Raw genomic sequence first — 20,776 nt, 5'->3', positions numbered from 1 at the left:
GCTTGTTATTGGTCTGTTCAAGTTTTCTTCTTAGTTCAGTCATGGTAGTTTGTATATTCCCAGAAATTCATCCATTTCTTCCAGGTTATCAAATTTGTTGGCATATAGTTATTTATAATAGTCTCTAATGATTCTTTATATTTCTGTGGTATCAGTTGTAATTTTTGTTATTTGCATCTTCTCTCTTCTGTTTTTAGTCAGCCTAACTAATGGTTTGTCTATTTTGTTTATCTTCTCAGAAATCCAAGTTTTTGTTTCATTTATCTTTTGCATCATTTTGAGGGTTTCTATTTCATTTAGTTCTGCTATGATTGTAATTATTTCTTTCTGTCTACTAACCTTAGGATTGTATTGTTTCTGCCTTTCTAGTTCTTTGAGGTGTAGCATTGAGTTGATTATTTGCAATCTTTCTGTTCTTTTGATGTAAGTGTTTATTGCACTAAACTTCTCTCTTCATACTGCTTTTGCACTATTCCACAGGTTTTGGTATGATGCGTCTTTATTTTCATTAGTCTCAAGAAATTTATTGATTTCATGTCTAATTTTTTTCTTGGACCCTTAGGTCATTCAGGAGCATGTTGTTTAATATCCGTGTAATTGTATAGTTTCTGGCATTTCATTTGTTATTGTTTTCTAGTTTTAATCCATTGTGGTCTGAAAAGATACTTGAAATGATTTCAGTTTTTTAATATTTACTATGACTTGATTTGTGAGCTAACATATAGTCTATCCTGGAGAATGTTCTATGTGCTGATGAAAAGAATGCATATTCTGTAGTTGTTGGATGAAATGTTCTCTAGATATCTACTGGGTCCAATTCTTCTAAAGTATAGTTTAAATCCTGTGTTTCTTTGTTGATTTGTTGCCTAGATGATATGTCCAATGCTGAGAGAGGGATGTTCAGATCCCCAACTATCATTGTATTGGAGTCTATCTCTTTTTTTTAGGTCTAATAGTGTTTTCTTTATATATCTGCATGCTCCAATGTTGGGTGCATACATATTTATGACTGCTATGTCTTCTTGCTGGATAGATTTCTTTACCATTATGTAATGTCTTCCTTTGTCTCTTTTTTTGGTTTTTGGTTTAAAGTCTATTTATCCAATATAAGAATAGCTACTACTGCTCATTTTTGGTTTTATTTGCTTGGTATATCTTTCTCCATCCCATCACTGAGGGGGGGGGAGGGAGGGAGGGAGAGAGAGAGAGAGAGAGAGTGTGTGTGTGTGTGTGTGTGTGTGTTTACAGGTTTGGTGAGTCTCCTGAAGACAGCATATAGTTGGGTATAGCTTTTTAATCCAGTCAGCCAGTCTGTATCTTTTGAGTGAGAATTTAATCCATTTACATTTAGCAGTGTTATTAAAAAGTGTTGTCTTACTCCTGGCATTTTATTAACTTTCATTTGGATGTTTTAAATATCTTTTATTCCTTTCTTCCCCTTTTATTGTTTGTCATCAGTGTCTGTTGGTTTTTTGAGATGGTAAAATAAAAAGTTTCTTTCTCTTTTTCTTTGGCATTTTTGTCCTACCAATGAATTTTGTTCTTTCTTTTGTATTCATGGTAGTGATTATCATTTTGGGGGTTCTAGATACAGGACTCCCTTGAGGATTTTGTGTAGGGCTGGTTGTGTGGTGGTGAACTTCCTCAGTTTTCATTTATCTTAAAAATACACTATTTCTCCCTCATTTCTGAAGGATAGACTTACTGGGTATAGTATTCTTTGCTGGCAATTTTTTCTATTAGTATTTTGAATATATCATCCCATTCTCTTCTGGCTTGTAGGGTTTCTGATGAGAAGTCTGCCATTAGTCTGATGGGGACTCCCTCACAGGTGATTTGATGCTTTTTTCTTGCTGTTTTTAAGATCCTCTCTTTGTCTTTGAGCTTTGCCAGTCTGACTGTAATTTGTCTCAGAGAGGAAATTTTTGATTGAATCTGTTTGGGGTCTTTAAGCCTCCTGTATCTGAAGGTTCATGTCTCTTCTTATACCTGGAAATATATACTTATTTCATTGAATAGGTTTTCAATGCCTTTTCCTTTCTCCTTCCCTTCTAGAATACCCATGATTCAGATATTTGTACACTTAAGGTGATCTGCTAGCTCTCTTAGCAGATCTTCATTTTTTTTACATTCTTTTGTCTTTTGTCTTTTATTTATTTATTTGTTTGTTTATTTATTTATTTATTTATTTATTTATTTATTTATTTATTTATTTATTTATTTATTTATTTATTTTGGTCTGCCTGGGTTATTTCAGAAACACTATCTTCAAGATCAGAAATTCTTTCTTCTTCTTGTTCTAACCTGCTGCTTTTGGTTGCACTTTTTATTTCATTGAATGAATCCTTCAGCTCCAGGAGTTCTGCTATATTCCTGTCTAAGGTATTAATAGTTTTGTAAATTTCTTCCTTCAGATCCTGGACACTTTCTCATTTTATTATGTTGTCTAACTGAGTCTTCTTGTATCTCATTGAGGTTCTTTAAGATCATTGCTCAGAGTTCCTTTTCAGTCACTTCAAGGGCTTCCTGCAGTATAGGGTCCGGTGCTTGAGAATTATTGTATTCCTTTGTTGGTGTCCTATTTTTTTTCACTTTTTCCTGTTTCTAGTATCTGTACATTGATGTCTGGTCATCTTGTAAAGCAATTGTTTCTTCGATTACTCTGAAGTAGGCTTTGAGGATACTTCCTCCTGTAGATGTGTTTTATATTGCCCGTTGAGTAGAGTGTTTTAGTATTGCTTCCTGGCAGATGCAGTAGAGTAGTCTCTGTGTAGGTACTCTGGCCATATTCAGTGTTGGAATTGCATATGAGTGCCTCCATGGTGTAGCCACTGTGGCCCTTAGTGATTCCTTGATTAGGTTAGTAGCATGATGTTGGTTCCTCAATGACATGAACAAGCTCTCAAGTTCTCAGGAGAAGTGCCTCAGTGCACTGCTGCTCTTTGGATGGGGTAGTTGACCCTTGGTGGGATTCTTGCACTCCAGCTAGTGTGCTGTGACCTTGATGGGTGCCTGGAGTATACTGGAGGTCCTCAGTTTGAATGGTGACCCGGAGTGGGTTATCTCTTACCTCTTTTCTCCAGTCAGAGAGTCTCCTCCTGGATCCTTACTTCCCCTGGTTGGGCAGTGGGTTGGTGGTAATTGGGAATTTTCCTCCTTACTCTATTTGGCTCTCCTGGGTTTCTGCACTCTCAGGGGGTTCGGCGAGTGTCTCTCCCTGGATCAAGGCAGTTGTGTGGGCTGTGCACATGCCTCTCACCTCTAGGTATGCTTCCACATGTGTCAACATAATTCCCCCTGTGGGTTGGGCCACTGGGTTACATGTCTGTGCTCACTCACCTCTTTCCCTGGGCTCCACTGGTGACTCTTCTTCTGTCAATGCTGTTGAGTGTTCAGCAGGTGGTATTGGCTGCTGCTGTGGCAGTGAGCCATCTGCTATGGTGGTAGTTTTGGTGGACCTCTCGTGCTGCACCAGTGTCTGTGGCAAGGTCGCAAGAGCACTGCTGCCATCAGTGGGTGGGGAGCTTCCCATGTCCAGCGAGGTGCCCAGGCATACTACTCTCATTTGATTTTAATAAACAACTAGCAAGAGTACTTTTATTATACAAATAAGCATTACTTATTTTTCTATTTTTAAATTTTATTTGTTTTCATTGTACATGTTTATGGAGTACAGTTTGTTGTTTAAATAATGCAAATATTGTATACTGATCCAATCAGAATAGTTAGCATATCCACCACCTAAACATTTATCATTTCTTTGTGGTTATAACATTCAAGATCCTCTTTTCTGGCTATCTTGAAATATACAATACAATACTATTAGCTATTGTCACCCTAGAGCACCAGAACTTATTTTTCCTATCTACCTATAACTTTATAACTTTGAATCCTGCTAATGTTACCCAAGTTATAATTCTAAAAAGTTTATTAGACATTGGTTATAGTCAGAATTTGTTTTCTAGAGTTATAAAATCATTGCAATTTGAAATGAAGGAAAAGGTGGTCATACTCAACATCAGAAGGTCTGGGATCTGACTGCCCACTGTTTTCTTCATTCAGCAGCCATGTATTGGCTCCTCCTGAGTGTCTGGCACTGTCTGAGGGCCTATGACTGTGTCCTCACCATAAACAGTACACCATTTCCAGAGTTTTAGTATTGGCTTTGATGGCCAAGATGGTAAGTGATGTAGAAATACTGTTTAGCTAGTGGGTAGAAGAACTTTCACAAGGACATGAAATTGAACTAAAATTCAGGCCCTGAAAAGACTTGGGTTAATCCTCAAGGAAATTCGGTTAGTAGGTATTGCGATTTTTAAGAAAATCTGATCCAAAGTTGTTGACCCATCCTATGTGTTAGGTAAGGTTAACTAGGGGCTCCCAACATGAGAGGTGGGGGATAGGTGCCAGTGAGCATGCCAATCCCCAATGACTGGTAGTAGCTGCTTGCAGACAGAGTCCTGGTTCCACAGGAAAAATGTGCCATGATAGATTAGTGACACCTGCCATTGGCATGGGAAGAGGAATGATGGTATATATGCCACATAATTGCCATCTATGTTGTTTCCACCAAAGGACGTATCAGTGAAGAGAGGTACCATGTTCAGGTGAAAGCCCAGTGGATTTCTGGAAACCTTAGGAATAGCTGGCTTCCCAGCTGTGAGAGGTATAGCAAATGAGCAGAAAGGAAGATATTGCCTGGGGAAACACAAGAACCATTTCAGCTCTCCCTTGGGCTTACTGGCTCCAAACTACCAAGTGACTGCCCAGTTTTTGCAGAGTCAGAGCATTTTGGGCTGTTTTAATTGTCTGAGCTTTGTGGCGTTGGTGAGTGACAGGTTCCCCTTTAAAGATAATAAATGGCTCACCATTACTTTACTTTGGAAAGCACTCTTCTGCCCTGGGATGCTGTAATAAAATAACTGGCCACAGAAAAGAAAAGGCCTGGGGATTTATGAGGTGTCCCAATTTTCCACCATCTGGGAGAAATACAGCAGGACGTTGGTATGGCAGTGTAGTAACCAGAGTTAATCTATCATTGCTGCTGCTATAAACCCTCTCCTTCCCTCTGCTTAAAGCTGTTACAGGGATTTGTCTCTGGCCTTCACAAAGACTTGCCAGAAATCATTTTTTTAACATGTAACTCTAGAAATACAATCTAGTTGACCTTCAGTTTACTGCACTGAAGGGGACATTTTCCAGGTCTGAGAGATTTTTAAATCCACTAGGGATAAGACAGATGAGGCATAGTCTCTTCCTCTAAAGGGCTCAAGGTCCTACTGGAGAGACGAGTGGTGAATAAATAATTTCAGTGCACTCTGAGAAGTATGATTGTTACAGCAATGGGGTGAGAACAGAAATGTATTTTTATGTGCAAAATACCAGTGGCATGCTTAGTAATCACTTTGTTCTCCTTGCCCCCATGTTATATTGATAGCCCTTACCCATAATAGCACCTGTTGGGATCCACTGTTAATATTTGTTTACACACCAACTTTCCCCTACATGCCCTTGAGTTTCTCAAGGGCAGACACTGGGTCTCCTTCTCTGTGCTGCCAGCACCTCACCCAGTGATTAGCATATATTAGGTGCTTGATAAATGTTAGCTGAGCCAATCCAGGACTGACTGTACTCCTGAAGCTTCTAATGCAATATCAGGAATTAACAACTTATTAGATAAAATTTAGAAAATCAACACAATTATTCCCAGGATATTCTCTTGATAATTCAGATGAATTTATTTGGAAGTTAAAATGCAACTTCTCAACTAAGAATGGGCCACTTAAAATATCACACTGTTATTCCAATGTGTGCAAAAGGATGAAAGCATTTGGAGAAGGCTGGCAAGACCACCTTTCCTTGTCTATATCAGAGTTTTGACCTGTGGGCTCTGGAGTCCATCTGTGTGGCCACCTCTACTACCCAGTCCATCGGCTGAGGCGCAGGCACCACCAGTTTTGCTTGGGTTGCTCTTTCCTTCCCGAGTGACTTGCTGAAGCAGTTGTTCGGCTTTCCTCTGAGTCCAGCAGTCTTGTCTGATGGCAGAGCTAGTTTCTGGGAACCAGACCTTGCTGTCCCCGCTCCATTTCCCCTGTGGTCTTGCCTGAGCAGTCTGCTTAAGAAAAGTTTATTAAATCTCCCTTCCAGAGGGGCAGAGTGTCTCATTTCGTTTGTCACCATTTAATAGCTTATGCAAAAGATGCTGGAGATGTACACGTGTGGAGCTTCAGGTTTACCATCTATATGAGACAATAGACATTGCATTTATTAATAGTGACTAACCTTAGAGTAGTTTCAGGCTGATTTACTTGTGCCAACTAATATGCCTCTTCTCCATCTTCCTTTTAGCTCATTCATTCATTCACTCCACAGACATTTGTGAAACTGGCATCAGATGCTGGGAACATACAGATGAATTTGGTAAAATCCCAACGTTCAGAGAGGTTGAGACGTTCCAGGGAAGATCAGCAAAGTTACCATACACTCTTTTTTTTTTTTTTTTTCAGGCTTTCTACTGAATTGAGTAAAAAGAGGGCAGTGATTAGATCTCAGATTTGTTGGTAAACAGCCTATAATGTTTAAAGGGATACCTGTAGATACCACTTACTCATTAAAAAAAAAAAAAGCAGGAGGTGCTCATTATTCTTAGCATCTTGTATTTTGGCACCATGATTGTGTAACATAAGAAAGAAAAATCTGTCCAGTCTGAATTACTTCAGTGAAATTCCTCCCCCGATTTGGGGGAGCTCCCAGTAAGGTCAATCCACCACCCCTGCCTCCCCAAGTCAGGCAGCCACAGCTGCAGGAGTTCAGTGCCCCAGCAGCTACTACACTTTGGGAGATTTTCCAGCTGGGAAGATAGTTCTTTGTAACTTCAAAAAGATTTGCATAAGACCTGCTTTCAACACCCATGTTTGATGGAATATGGCTAAATTTGGTGAACAGGCATTAGAAAACCAACAGTAGCATGATTATTCGAAATTTATAGCCACCCTCCCCTACTCCTACTGGAGAGTTGTCCAGCTGTCTTTCAAGAAAACTGGCCCCGTTGGTTCCTGCCCCTCTCTCTCTCTCTCTTTTTTTTTTTTTTTGACTGACAAGGGGATCGTAACCCTTGGCATGGTGTCACCTGCACCACACTCAGCCAGTGAGCACACCGGCCATCCCTATGTAGGATCCGAACCCACGGCCTCAGCACTACCAGTGCCGCACTCTCCCTAGCGAGCCACGGGGCCGGCCCCTGCCTCTCTCTTTTGCTTTCTCTCTCTTTCTCTTTCTTCGCACAGTCACATATCATTGCCTCACTTGCTGGACATATTGTTTATTTAAAGCCGTTGATTAAATGCCACCCACTAATGCGATTTGCTCGGACCTCCCTTTGCCTAAGGCAGACTCCGTCAGATGCTGGTGGGAAGACCAGGTCCTTCAGCTAGCTAACCAGCAAATTTAGCCGACCACTGTTAATTTGGCTCCCTGTTTCAATGGGGAAAAGCAGCTTTGTCACAGAGCTGCTTGTCTCTTGATCTCTCTCCCTGCAAGGGCAGGCTACAAAGAGAAAGCAGCGATCCCCAGCCTCCCCTTGTCTGTGTCCTCTTTGGGTTGACTTCGTGCAGGTGCTAGGGAATGTGAGAAGGGTGTGACTGCATGGCCATTGCTCTTCAACAAACCCAGCACTAATGGATTTTAAGATGAGTTGCTGGTTGAAAGGTTTATCTGTTTATTTATGCTGGCTATAAAGATGCCTTAACCCTTAAATTAAAATACCTTCTCTTCTCTAGAGGAGCGGGACGGTCATTAGTGCCACGTGTCTTAGACTTCAGAATGGGACATCACCCAGTTAGCACCTGTGCTGAACTGCCGGGTCAGGTGTTATATAACGAGTTATTTTGGAGGTTGAGGCAAGGCCAACAAAGCTCTCAGTTTGGATTATGATCGGATTCTCAGGATGCTTGAAGCTGCCTGAGCTTTGCTACCCCCTGCCATTCCATTTCTTTGTCATTAGAAGCTGAAACCCAGAGCTAGGTGGCGGCAGGACAGTGCAGCAGCTGCCTTTCCACAGCTCAGTGCCCTCTGTCTTGCTCTCAGCCTGTATTTGAAAAGTTGCCTTTTATAGTCTCTCACAATAGCCCTCCCTCAGGTTCCCCAGCCCTGCCTGGACCCTGCCAGCTGCAAGCTGCTGTCTCGGTGTCAGGGAACACTGACCCTGATTGCTGCCCAAGAAACTGTGGGCTTCTCGGGAAGACGCTGCTGCCCTTGCTAACCCAGCTCCCGAAACAGTGCCTGTTCCTTCCACACAGTGTCTGTGGCTGCCCCAGGAAGGGGTGGCCTAGGGAATGTGGTTTGGCCCCAAGTGGGAGGTGGCACCTGAGGGACCTGCTGAAGCATGCTCCAAGAGCATGCACGGACGCTGGCCCCCTCTCTGACTGTCCCAGTGAGCGCATGGGTCCTGTCCGTGCTGTAGGTAGACCTGAAGGCCAGGCTTTAGGGGAACGGCGGGCAGTAATACGCTGAGGACGCAGTACCTCGGGTGCACCTGCGAGGCCACCGGGCAGCGCTGAGGGCAGGGTGCAGCTCCTCCTCTCCTCCCTGGAGTTGCAGTCATCTCTCCTTCCCACCTTCTGTGCCTTCCCACCCAGATGGCCAAGGTTCCTCGGCCCCAGCCACACACCAGCAGCCCCTGGGGAGCTTTTTAAACAGAGCCCGTTTTACACATCTCAGAATCAGAACCTCTAGGAGTAAGAAGAGGCAAAGATGCTTTGTAAATTCTGTTATGCAGTGAGGGTTGAGAACTACTGATTTTAGAGGCTATTTCTTTCTTTTAATTGTTTGATGTGTCTGTCAGCCACACATTAAACAGATACTTTCTGAATCACGATGACGTGGTCGGACTGTGCGGGCTCTGGAAATAACGGAGTAAACAGGGCAGACGCAGGTCGTTCCATTGGGGCACAGTTAGTGCTGCGGGGAGGACGGGGCACTCGCCTGACTCTGGGGGAGGGCGGCAGGTCAGGAGGAGGTTGTTGCTGCACAGTTGGCTGTCAATCACCAGAGACCCTCTCCGAGCAGCACTCCAGTCACGTGCGCAGGAATGTGGTGCCCAGAGACAGGCCTTGGGCCCCTAATGTGGATTTCAGCCTGTAACAAACCATTCTTTGTCTAGTTCGTGGTACTGACACTAGCTTTCCATGCAATGCACACAGCCTAGCATTTGTCGGAGGGAAAGTGACGGAACCTCACTGTCCGCAGCAAGCACTGGCTGTGAGCTGGGCTCATCGCCCCTCAGACAGGTGCCCACAGGTGCTCAGAGCACAGAGGGCCATTAGGGACACACTGAGAAACAGGGGCAGGAGAGGTTAAATGACTTGCTCAGTCCTCCTATTACTGGTTGCCAAGATTAGACCACATCCAGGAGCAAAAGAAAAAAATTAATAAATAAACTGAAAAAAAAAAAAAAGGAAAGATTAGGCCACATCCTTTGTGAAATGCAGAGGAGCTTTTTTGCATTTATTAATGAACAAAGTGTTTCATATTCATCCGGCATATTTGAGGACACCAGATGAAATCGAGAGAGGCCAGAGGTTGCATACCAGCAGGGCTGGCCTCTGTGATGTCAGAGCGGCTTCTCCTCATTTACATCAAGCCTGACACCTCAGGGCCCTTCAGCAGAAGACCGTGGTGGTTACACACAGCAGGAGGTGTGACAGAAGGTAACAAGGACAGGCCACACAAAGTATCTTCCAAGGCTCTGAAACCATTCAGGGCAAGAGTTGAGAATACTGTTTGAAGAAAAGGAGTCTTTAATCTGTCAGAACCAATTCTGTTCATTTCGACCTGAATATAATCTTGAACTGCCCTGCACATGATGTAAACACCTGCAGTCATCATGCAAGGATATGGAAGTTGTTTGCAAGCTGCAAGGAAGATTATTTTCCTTGGGTAAGATGTCTTAGGACTGAGCTTCAGAGGGAAGTTCATAATGTACTGGGCTCAATGCCCTGCACCTTCTCATCTTGACTAAAGATGGTCACCTCCCCTTTATAGATAAGGAAACTGAGGTTCAGAGAAGCTGAGAGATTTGCCCAGCTAGTCAGTGACAAAGCCAGACTGTGAAATGAGTAATGCTAACTATAAAGCTATGCATTTTTCCTCTACAGCAGGGGTTGGCAAACTACCGCTGCAAGCCAAATCCAGCCCAGCACCTGTTGTTTGTAAATAAAGTTTTATTAGAACACAGCCAGGCCCATTTATTTATGTACTGTCTGTGGCTACTTTCACCCTGCCAGGGCAGAGTTAAGTGGTCGCAACAGATACCATATGGCCCACCAGGACTAACCTACTTACTATGTCCCCCTTAACAGAAGTGTGCCAACCCCTGCTTTATGCCCCTTTGTGCTCTGAAATTAATTCAGAAAATTCAAATGCTTTTCCTTGGGCCCAGAGAGCAGCTCTATTTTCTCTCTCCTTCATTTTAGGACACTTGTTACCACTCAGCAAAGTGTCTTGTATGCTTGGCCTGGCCTACGTAGTCCACTCCTGACTCTGGCAAAACTACAAAATAAAACCATGTTGAGTTTCCAGAAGCTGTCCTGATTTTAAAGACCTCTGTGTGGAGGCTGGCGGGGAGAACCAACAGCCTGCCTCTGGGTCAGTGACTGTCCCTGCCTGGTAAACCACCAGTTTTTACCCTTCCCACTCTTGAGCATATAGTGTCTTCCTTCCCCTAGACCCCTCTCCAGGTAGAAGCTCTCCAATATTTTGGTCATTGTGAGCCTTTGATCATTTTGCTTTGTGGGAGGAACATATCTGGGAAGAAAAATGGTCCAGCCATGACAACTCTCTGCCACACGAGTCATATGTAAGCCGGACCGTGTTGGCATCTGTCTTCCTCAAAACAGCCTTTCCTCTCCATTATGAAGATCAGTCAAGTTAATGGGCACCGCCGATTGGGAGTAAATGGTACTATTTTGTGAGTACTGACCAACCATTAACAGCAGTGCCCGGTAGCATGCACCATTGTGGCTTCCCCAGAAACCCTCTGCTGTGGCTGTAGGTTGGCCCCCTTCCCACTTGGCCTTGGGAGGAAGCCCACGATGACTTCCAGAACCTTAAGACACCATCCCAGAGCCACAGACTTTATTCTTTAGGTTTGGGAAAAGTGCTCTTTAAAAGTGCTCTTGTCAACAGTCTTATAATTCTGATAAGGACTTGCTCTTGATTTAAATCTACAGATCGAAGGCAGAAGCCTAGGGGGTCTTTGACATTGACCATGCCAATCACGACAGTCTGGAAGATACTGTGTTGAGTGCAATGAGCCATAATACAAGCAAGAAACATTTCCTGTGCTCCAGGGACTTACGGTCTGGTTGGGGTGAAGGGTACACCAGTGATGAACTTACCTGCGTCCTGATGATAGGACCAGAATCGCTATAGGGTGCAGATGCCATGCTGGAGGCTCAGAAGGGGATCGGATGTTTGCTGAGCTCCGCGGTTCTTCCACCTGAGCGTGCATCGGAACCCCTGGGATGGCGGCTGAAACTCTGACTGCTGGCACCAATCTTAGCATTTCTGATTCAGTAGGTCTGGGGTGGGCCTGAGAAGTTGCATTTCTAGCAAGTTCCCAGGTGATGCTGATATTGTTTAGAAATATCCTGTCCAAGATATTTTCATAAGAGAAACCTTCCTTCTGAGAGTGTGAGGAAACACATTTATTGAGTGCCTAGTTTATTGAGTACCTATTCAGTGTATCAGGTACTTTGCATATAATATCTTGTGTAGATTTCACAACAACCCTGTGACTTTTATGCTATTATTGCCACTTTACAACGAGCAAACTAAAGCCAGTAGTTATAAACCTTGTAGAAGCTACCTTGCAAACACATAGAGGAATATTTGACTTATGTAACTACTTTGTCTTAAAAAAAAGTCAGTGACATTTTTCACTGAGGTTATTTTCTTTGGCACACACAGTGACCATAATATAGAACTTTTCAGGGCCGGGGCCAAACAAAACTGAGAAGTAAAGTAGGCAGAGCTGGCTTGGGGCCCCACCCGCCTCTGCCCTGTGCTTTTCTGTACCCACCGCTTGCACCTCTTCCCTCGTGGCTAGGTGTCCGCACGCCTCTTCTCCCTTTTCCCTATCAACCTGTTCTTAGGAAAGGTTCTATACTTCCTTCAAACTGAGTTGTGAGGGATTTTTGGAAACTTAAGAGATTGTTCCACTGATGTATTCTTGCATCTAGCAGGAACCAAAGTCTTAAGCTAGAGGAATGAAGCTTTAATGGTGGGTTTTAAACATCAGACGTTAAGTAGGAGTTGAAGAGTTCCCCACATCCCATAAGGGGTCACCATCATTAACATGCAAACGAACAACCACGAGCACATAAATGAAGGTGATTTTTAAAGTCATATCTTATTGCAGTAGTAGAAACCACAAAGGTGGTTTCTATCCTCTTCTCTCCTGCGCTTACCGCTCTCAGAGTTCACTGGACGCATTTGTTGGTACTCTTGGGTTGCAGGTGACAGAATCCCAGTCCAACCATCCTAAGGAAAAAAAGTTCACACAACCAAACCACCACGTGGGAGGGTGGAGCTGACTTTCTGGTTGAATCAGGCTTAACCGTTACTGACACCCTGTCCCACACACACATTTCTGTCGTCTTCTGTCTGACTCCGTTGGCACTGGTCTCATGACCTTCCACTCTCCCATATATTAAGTCTTATAGTCCTCAATTTGAGGGGAAAAGAGCATGCTTCAGCTCCGCCTAAAGTCAAATCAGAAAAGTCGGGGCAGGATGCTGAGGAGTCGGCTCAGATCACATGCTCGCCTATTACACCGACCACGTGCTAGGCAGGCGCAGCATGAGAACTGTCATCTCTGGACAGCCCCTTAAGAAGCACATGATGCGAGGGACTCACCCAGCCCTCGAACTTCGTTTCTTCATCTATAGAATGAGGGAGAGGAGATCGCACTAAAACTCTCAGCTTTAACCTGATTCTATTTCAACAACGCGTCTTCAGTTTTGGTATTCTAATCACTCTGTCTTTGTCCCTGTTACAGGTCCTCCCTCCCACCAGAAGGTCAAGTAACATTGGGAGGTCTCAACTCTGAGTCTTTCTAAACGGGGGAAAGGGCAGCTCCTGAGCTGCCCCTGTGTGAGACAGCAAAGCCTTGTAGCTCGGCCTCGGCCAAATTTAACCACCATTTATGCTGCATGATGTATGATGTCCACAATTCCAAAATTCGTCAAGCATCCCAAATTTAGCATTTTGCCTGAGTAAAAAAAGAGCATTTTCACTGGAAGGTCAACTGGAGATTTTCCTTTATGCCATTATGCTGGGGGCATGAAAAGATGCTTATATAATTGGTTCTAATCAGATGCAGCCCGGGTTCAAAGTGGCCAGTATGGGGTGGTGTGCCAGGCTATTCATCTATTTCCACGCCATTGAACACTCATTTTTCTCCAAAACCAATATGAAATTTCCTCAGTGAAATACTTCCACACCTGCCAACAAAGTCCATCAGTTCTTTCTCTTTATAATTTCCACACTTCTATTGTAATGATCTTTGGCCATGTCCATACCTCTTATCAGGAACATCTCTCATTAGACCATTAATTCACAGAAGGCAGGGACCATGACTTACTCATATCTGTTCAACATCAGGTCTAGGCTGTCTTCATCACACTGGGCCACTTGGTGTCTTAAGATTCAACTAGATATGTGTGCTCTTAAGCAAGTATAAATCCTTTCTCAGTCTCAGTTTCCTTTTCTCTAAAATAGTGGAAATAACACCTACTCTGCTGTAGTGGAGCAAAGTGCCTGGCACAGAATTCAACGTATGGCAGAGGCACAAGCATGGTTTTGTCTTATTTTTAAGTTCCCAAATGATACCAAGAATGGTGACATGGGTGGCAGTACAGTAGAGTGTCCACAATCCTAGGATCAAATCCCAGCTCAGCCACGTGTCAGTCAGTTGCATGAATTTAAACTAGTCTCTTAATGTTTCAAAGCCTCAGTTCTTCTTATACGAAGTGGGGATGATGGTCGTATCCACCTCACTGATATGAGTGGATAAAGAGAGAAAACATAGGTACTAAGGCACCAACCAAAGCACCCGGCATGTAGGCAAAGCCTTATACATGCTAATATGTATTGTTGTCGTCTGTAATGGAGAGTGACAAAAGCAGCAGCAGATTACAAGCCCCTGGGATGCCTCTGCATGTTCTCTGGTCTTTTCTGCTTTATATATTCTGGTGAATACAAATCCACATTAACAGAAGCGATGGGTAATTGCCTCCTTGTGGGCTAGACCTGTCCTAAGGCAGCAAATTACCATATTCATCTTTTTTTCTTGAAACCTCCAATGGGATATGTCTGCTCTAATTTAGTGAACCTCTTTTTTGTGTGTCTGGCTCAAAGAGGCAGTAGCACATGCACATTTCCAAATGTGTAATTTGTGTGAACACTCAGGCCCTAACTACATGGGGAAAGCAGTCTGGGAGGGGCAGCTCTGGGGATCTGTTCACATTTGTTGAAACTGGTGCCGACCAAACTTCCACCATTAATTGTGTCTTAGCAATCTTCTCCTGGAAAAAATAACTAATGTGCAGGCTTCTAGCTGTTGCTTGGCCTTTGTGTATTCTTGGCTCTCGACTTTGCATTGTTTTCAGTGTTGTTATGCAGTCACATCATATATGGAGCAAATGGAGCGCTCCCCCCAACCCCAATTCCAAGTTTGTCAGTCCATTTCCTTCCTTGTGGTTCTACCAGTACAAGAGCAAATGGAAGCTGTGCACAGTGGACGTTTGCTCTGTGCAGAGGCACGCTCAAGGTTTGAGCTGAGAGTGCATGCAGAGGGCACCCAGCAGGTGGGAGCCGCTGACCCTGGAAGAGCTTCCTCAACAGGAAGATGATGTTCTCCTTTGCTCCACAGGTAATGCAGGTGGTGAAGGAGCAGGTTCTGAGAGCACTCACAACCAAGCCTAGCTCCCTGGACCAGTTCAAGTGCAAACTGCAGAACCTGAGCTACACTGAGATCCTGAAAATCCGTCAGTCCGAGAGGATGAACCAGGAAGACTTCCAGTCTCGCCCGATTTTGTAAGTCTGACCTCTTTCTCCCCAAATGCTCTGGCCCCCCATTTCTAGGCTGCTGTGAGCTTGTTAGGGAAAGCCAACAGGACATTCTGAGAGATCCTCAATTTGGTTAGGGAAGTCTCGACAGCTCCTTGAGGAAGGGCTGGGCAGGGTGGGCTGTATAGGAGGTGGGGCTGGGGGCTGGCAGGATGGATCTAAACCAGGCATTGACCCAGTTACTGACAGGTCCTCCAGGGATTTGTAGCTAATACATTCTGGACCTTTTTCAACTCTTGGAGCACATTTTTTTGTCCATGAAACTGTATTCTATGTGGATGGTCTTTGAGTGACAAGATGTGTGGCCTGGCCAGAGTGTAGCCCACTGATAGTTGGAGCAATATAAACTCTGAAGCAGCGTGAGTGCAATTCAGTGCAGCAGAGCTGGAGAGGAGCATAGACTTACCTCCTCCCTGCCACTTGTGCCGCCCCGACCGTAAACCTGCAGGCCTGCAGTGGGCAGGCAACAGCCCCCCTTGTACAGGACTTTCCATCAAATGCCACTTGCAACCATTCTGAAATGTCATGTATCTCCATCTTTAAATTGTTCCAAACCCCAAATGGGATTCTTTTGTTTGCCCCGTCTTTTCTTGGAACTGGCCTGTTTATTTCCCTTTGTCCTGTTGTCCTAAGAGCTGGGTTAGTTTTGTTGCCCTTATATTTAATAGAGAAGGGAATAGGGGTAAGGTGTTTGAGGTTTATGCTCATTGCGTCCTCAGAAGACTGGGCGTAGCTTCTTCTGAACCTTTTTACGAGGCCAGCTTGCAACATAGATGTGACTCTGAAACCCATCTCTTCAACCATCCCTCTGATACACATCCACACTCAAACTGTGTTTTTGATTCTCTCTCTTTCTGCCCCTCTTTTAATTTCTTGCTATCATGTATTTGACATTTTTAATGCTTGGCAATTGGCAAAGAACCCCTCATGCCATTTCATATCCTTGAATCCCTATGAGATAGGCAGGTCTTATTCGCATTCAAAGACTGTGAGATAGTCTAGAGATAGTCTAGATAGTCTTGCTAGTAAATGGAGGAGCTGGGACTTGAACTCAAGGCTGCTGACCCTTCAAACAATGCCTCATCTACCCACCTGAGCTTCTTTGCCATGTGCGGGAAATGGGGTTAAAAAATGCACAGGTCTGAGAAAACAATAGCCAAGCTATCGCATCTGCCATACATTTGTTTTCAGATCTTAAGAAGCACCATTAGAAACTGCAGAGTGGGACTGCATGAAGTTAGTCAGCAGGGGAGGGACAGTACTTCCCAGGGGCTTTGGCTTACATCCTTGTGAAACCCAAGTCACACCCGTGCTGAGCACCAGCCAGCCCTTACAAGAGGCACCACTAGGGTTTTGCATTGGTCCTCAGCTGGAAGAAGGGAACAGCCAGAAATACTGCCCAGAAAGCACTTCGGATAAGTGACTGGCTCGTCGGAGATGCAGTCTGTCACCTGCAAGGAGGGATGGTGGCACCTCGCCCCATCACACCCATCCCAGGGCCTAAGTACTGAAATGCGGGATGTTATAGTGTCTGTTTCAGCAGATACATAAACACAAGGATACTTTATTATGCTTTTGATGACAATTCTTAAAACCTAAGGGGAGACTTGAGGAATCACTTCAGTTAACGCCACGCCATTCTAAATTAACGCTGGCCGTGACTTTGTTCCCGGTAAGAGCATTAGCTGCATGTCAAGTGTGCATGTTTTGTTCCTGCTTCAGCTTTTTATCTTCACTTCCTGAGGCTCTGCCTGTGACATGCTGAAGTTTCTTTTCCCTTTTTACAAGATGTGCGTATCTTTACATTTGCTTTGTAAGGAGAAGCAATGCAAATAGGAAGGAGAGCTCCTGTGTGGTGCAGCTCCTGCCTCGTCCCTCGGCCAGCTGCGAGACTGAAGTTCTTGGTACATGTAGTTACGGTCAAGTTATGAAGAGTGTTAGAAGCTACAGCTTTGGGAGGGAAGGCCAGGGACCAGCTGGATCAGGAGCCCAGCCTCTGAAACTGGCAGGCGGGAGCTGTGATATGTTTTGTCTGTTAGAGTGATCTGTTCTCCAGTGATCTGGTTTGTCTATGAAAGTGATCTGCCAGACAGGAACCCATTGTGGGATTGGATAAAGTCTTAAATGATGCCAAAATGGCTCACACAATAAAGCCACATCACCTAAGAGAAAGGGATAGGACCATGGATGCTTGTTTTCATTCATGCACTCACCTAACAAACATGTATTGAGCAATCGTACCTGCCAGGTCCTGCCTGAGGTGCTGGGAACAGGCAGAGACCCAGAGACACTTGACCTCAGGCTTAAAAGCTGGAGTTGGGGATGAGGGAGTTTCCACAGACTGAGCTCAATGCTTGGTTACAGGAAGCATACGTGGGGGATTGTGAGAGCATACAGGAGATGCGTCTAACCCAAGCTTGGGGGTCAGGGCACTGGAATTTTAGGGATACAAAGCGCCTTTAAGGCCAGCCCGTTTAAGTCTTTCATTTTGCACACAGGGACAGCCACTTGGCTGGGCCCGACAACCGGTGCAGAGTCCCACTGGCCGTCAGGCCGGCTCCCCTGCCTCTCCACTCCTGGGGTGGCCTCTCCCCACATCCCCACAGCCACCTCTCTGTGTGCTGCACACAGCACAGTGCAAACCTCAGCTCCATGCAGACCCCGTGAGCCACACACCCCGCTTTTATAAAATGTTCGTTTCCTGGGAAGAAAAATGTAAACTCCGTGTGAACAAGTATTTGGGCGGAATATATATTCAAGGGGTTGCTAGAGCTCTGTTTTACTTCTTGGGTCTTGATTAATTACATCAAAGAGGAGGTATTTGTTATTTCCTATTTCGTGTGACTTAATAGGGAAGATAAGTCCGTCCACACAATTAATCAGAGTTAACAGATAGAAAAGGCTTGAATTGTCCAAAAATAGGTCATTTAACACTGTGCTGGAGGAGAAGGAACTACAAGGGCAAGCACCACTGAAGCAAGGAGGTAGAATGTGTGGAACCTGGACCCGGAGCCAGCCACCTGGGGTCAGATCCCAACGCTGCCGTCAACAGATGTGGCTCTGCAGGCAGGTGACGTAACCCAGCCCCAGCCTGCTTTTCTCGTCTCTGAAAAGGAAGACAAGTGTCTACGTCATCAAATTGCTAGAGGAGTCAACAAAATACTGCCTGGAGAGCACTTAGCATGTGCCTGGCATGTGGTGTCCACTCAAAGGAGTGGCCCATCTTAGTGTTAGCCAGGAACCTGAATTTAACAAGTCGTGATACTCTTGATGTGTGAGTGGTAAAACTGACACTGTGAATGCAGAAATAGGGAGCCTGATTGCACAGGGCATTTTGGGGGAGCCATTGGAGGGTTATGAGCAGAGATGATACGATCTGACTAAGGTTTTTAAATAATCCCACTGGGTGCTGTATTGGGAACAGACTGTAAGGAGGCAAGTTTAGAAACAGAGAGATCAGTTAGGAAGCTCTTTGATCATCTAATAATCATGAGAAGTGATTAGAGTCTCTACTTAAAAATTAGATTATTTTGAAGATAAGAGACAGTGGTATTTCCTCATTGATTAGATGTGGGGTGTGAGATGAGGAGAGAAGTCAAGGATGAACTCAAGGTTTGGGGCCTGAACAGCTGAGGTCAGCTTCAGACAGACCGGGCTCGAGGCTTCCACGTGGGCAGCTGAACCGGTGAGTTTGGAGTTCAGCAGAGAGGTCTGCGTTGGAAATATAAACGGGGAGTTGTTAGCATAAAGGTGATACTTAAAGCCACGAGTCTGTGATACAAGGAACGGAAGAAGTCTAGGGACTGAGCCCTGAGGCTTTCCAGGGCTGGGCCAGAAACGATCAATTTCCATGAAACCAACACCACCACTCAGCCCAGGGCCCCTACAGAGCCCTTCTAGGTCAGGGGTCGACAAACTGTGGATCCTGGACCAAATTTCACTCACTGCCTGTCTCCGTAAAGAGTTTCATTGGAATACAGTCATGTACACACACTGTCGACGGCTGCGTTCCTCTGTCATGGCACAGTTGGGTACTTGAGACAAACATCAACCATGTGGTCAGGCCCAAAGTGTTTCCTGTCTGGCCCTTCACAGAAAGTGATTGCTGACCCTGTTCTAGAGGAGCGGCAGATGGTCGCTCAGTAGGGCAGAGCCCTTCAGAGAAGGAACCTCACAGTCTCCTGGTGTTCCCTGAGGCAGTGGCCTCCTAGGGCGTGGACTTGAAATTGTTTTCCAGAAACGGTGCTGGACTTTGAATTGCTCTTCACGTACTCTTTTACCCTCTGTCCTTTAATCTTCCTCCTTTTATTTCTTTACAAGGCCTTGGGATAAAATGAGAGGGATATTTGTCAAAGCAAAGCCAGTGAGCCCATGACTCTGGCCTCACTGACCCCAAGCTGAGAATTTCAAAAGCTAGTTACAACCCCTGATGTTATCACCCTGATATTACCCCAGAGGTCACATCCCAGCCACAGAAACATGATGTGGGGTGACTTATGTTTTCTTAATATGTGTGAATTGTATGGCTACTGCCGTACTGTCCATTTGCAGGGAAAGAAGATGAAATCTCTAAGAAAAAAGAAGAGCTGTCCCATGTCCCTCATTACCTAATCATGTTTTGGAGACCTTTGGGGTTCATAACAAAAAAGGGTAACTCTTGTAGCAGCAGATTCACTTATTCTGATAGTGCATTCCCAGAAGGTGTTTCCGTAATGAAGTGTGTCAGGCCAAGCACATCTGGGACTTACACTGAAGTCATAAAGCATCGATTAAAATTACTGGGATGTTCTCACAATTATTTCCTCCTAGCAAAACTACTGCTTAAAGATACATCTGTAACCTAAGAACTGATGAAATTCTAAAACTCTTCCTCCCTTGTCTTCTGCCTGTCCGCCCCATTGCCGGGACTTGGAAGTTGGGAGCAGTGATTTATTGCGGTGGGCCATTGACCTGGCAGTTCCCCACCACCTACTCCATTTACCACAGAGTTTATCAAAGCTGCAATTTACTGGGTCCATTTTACAAATGCTGAATGTTGATAATAAATAGTTTTAGTAACCTGAAAGCCTGAGATGAGACCCTAAAAGACCTGCACAGGGAAGGCTTTACAAATGTTCCGTGCTCTATTATTAAGGCTGAATTCTCATATTACGCTTTAGAGATGTTCAGTTGGAACAGTGTCAAATGACAGGAGGTTTGAGGCCATTTAACCCCCCTAAAAACATACTAATGGAGTACTAGAATACCCTGCTAGGTTGCTGGATCCTTTTATGTAACTTTTTTTCCTTTTTCCTCATGTGTTAATAGAAGCACCTTGAACAAGGAAGACCTGAGTTTGAACCCATAGTCTACACTTAACCTTCATGAGCTGTTTCCCCATCTGAAAGATGGGAATAAGGATGTTAATATGTCCCCTAAAGTTGTTTTCTCTGGGTGAGGGGCAGAGGGAAAACATGCTAAATGAGCTAAAACTGCATCGTGCACTCCCTGGCTCACAGCAGGTGCTTACTGAGCATTGGTGCCTTTCCCACCTAAGAATGAATGCCACGTGAGAACAGGTTACCTGCAGTCTGGGGTCAGGGCAAGTCCAGATTTAAGGCTGAAGCTGATGAACATGTGAGCCTTGACTACAGTTTAATTATGTGCA

At 44.6% G+C, this 20,776-nt stretch overlaps 1 protein-coding gene across 3 annotated transcripts in view; it reads left to right on the top strand.

Annotated features, from left to right (window-relative positions):
* Positions 1-20,776, top strand: part of ELMO1 (engulfment and cell motility 1) — a 549,163-nt gene that overhangs the window by 488,435 nt on the left and 39,952 nt on the right. For all 3 annotated transcript variants that reach the window (XM_063113910.1, XM_063113909.1, XM_063113911.1), the window contains one exon: positions 14,933-15,096. In XM_063113910.1, coding sequence (XP_062969980.1) covers positions 14,933-15,096 — 164 coding nt within the window. The remainder of the gene's footprint in view (positions 1-14,932; positions 15,097-20,776) is intronic.

Source organism: Cynocephalus volans, chromosome 11 (assembly GCF_027409185.1).
Source record: "Cynocephalus volans isolate mCynVol1 chromosome 11, mCynVol1.pri, whole genome shotgun sequence".
Classification (NCBI taxonomy): domain Eukaryota; kingdom Metazoa; phylum Chordata; class Mammalia; order Dermoptera; family Cynocephalidae; genus Cynocephalus; species Cynocephalus volans.
Note: the sequence above shows the minus strand (reverse complement) of the source record. Positions and strands in the feature narration are given on the sequence as shown.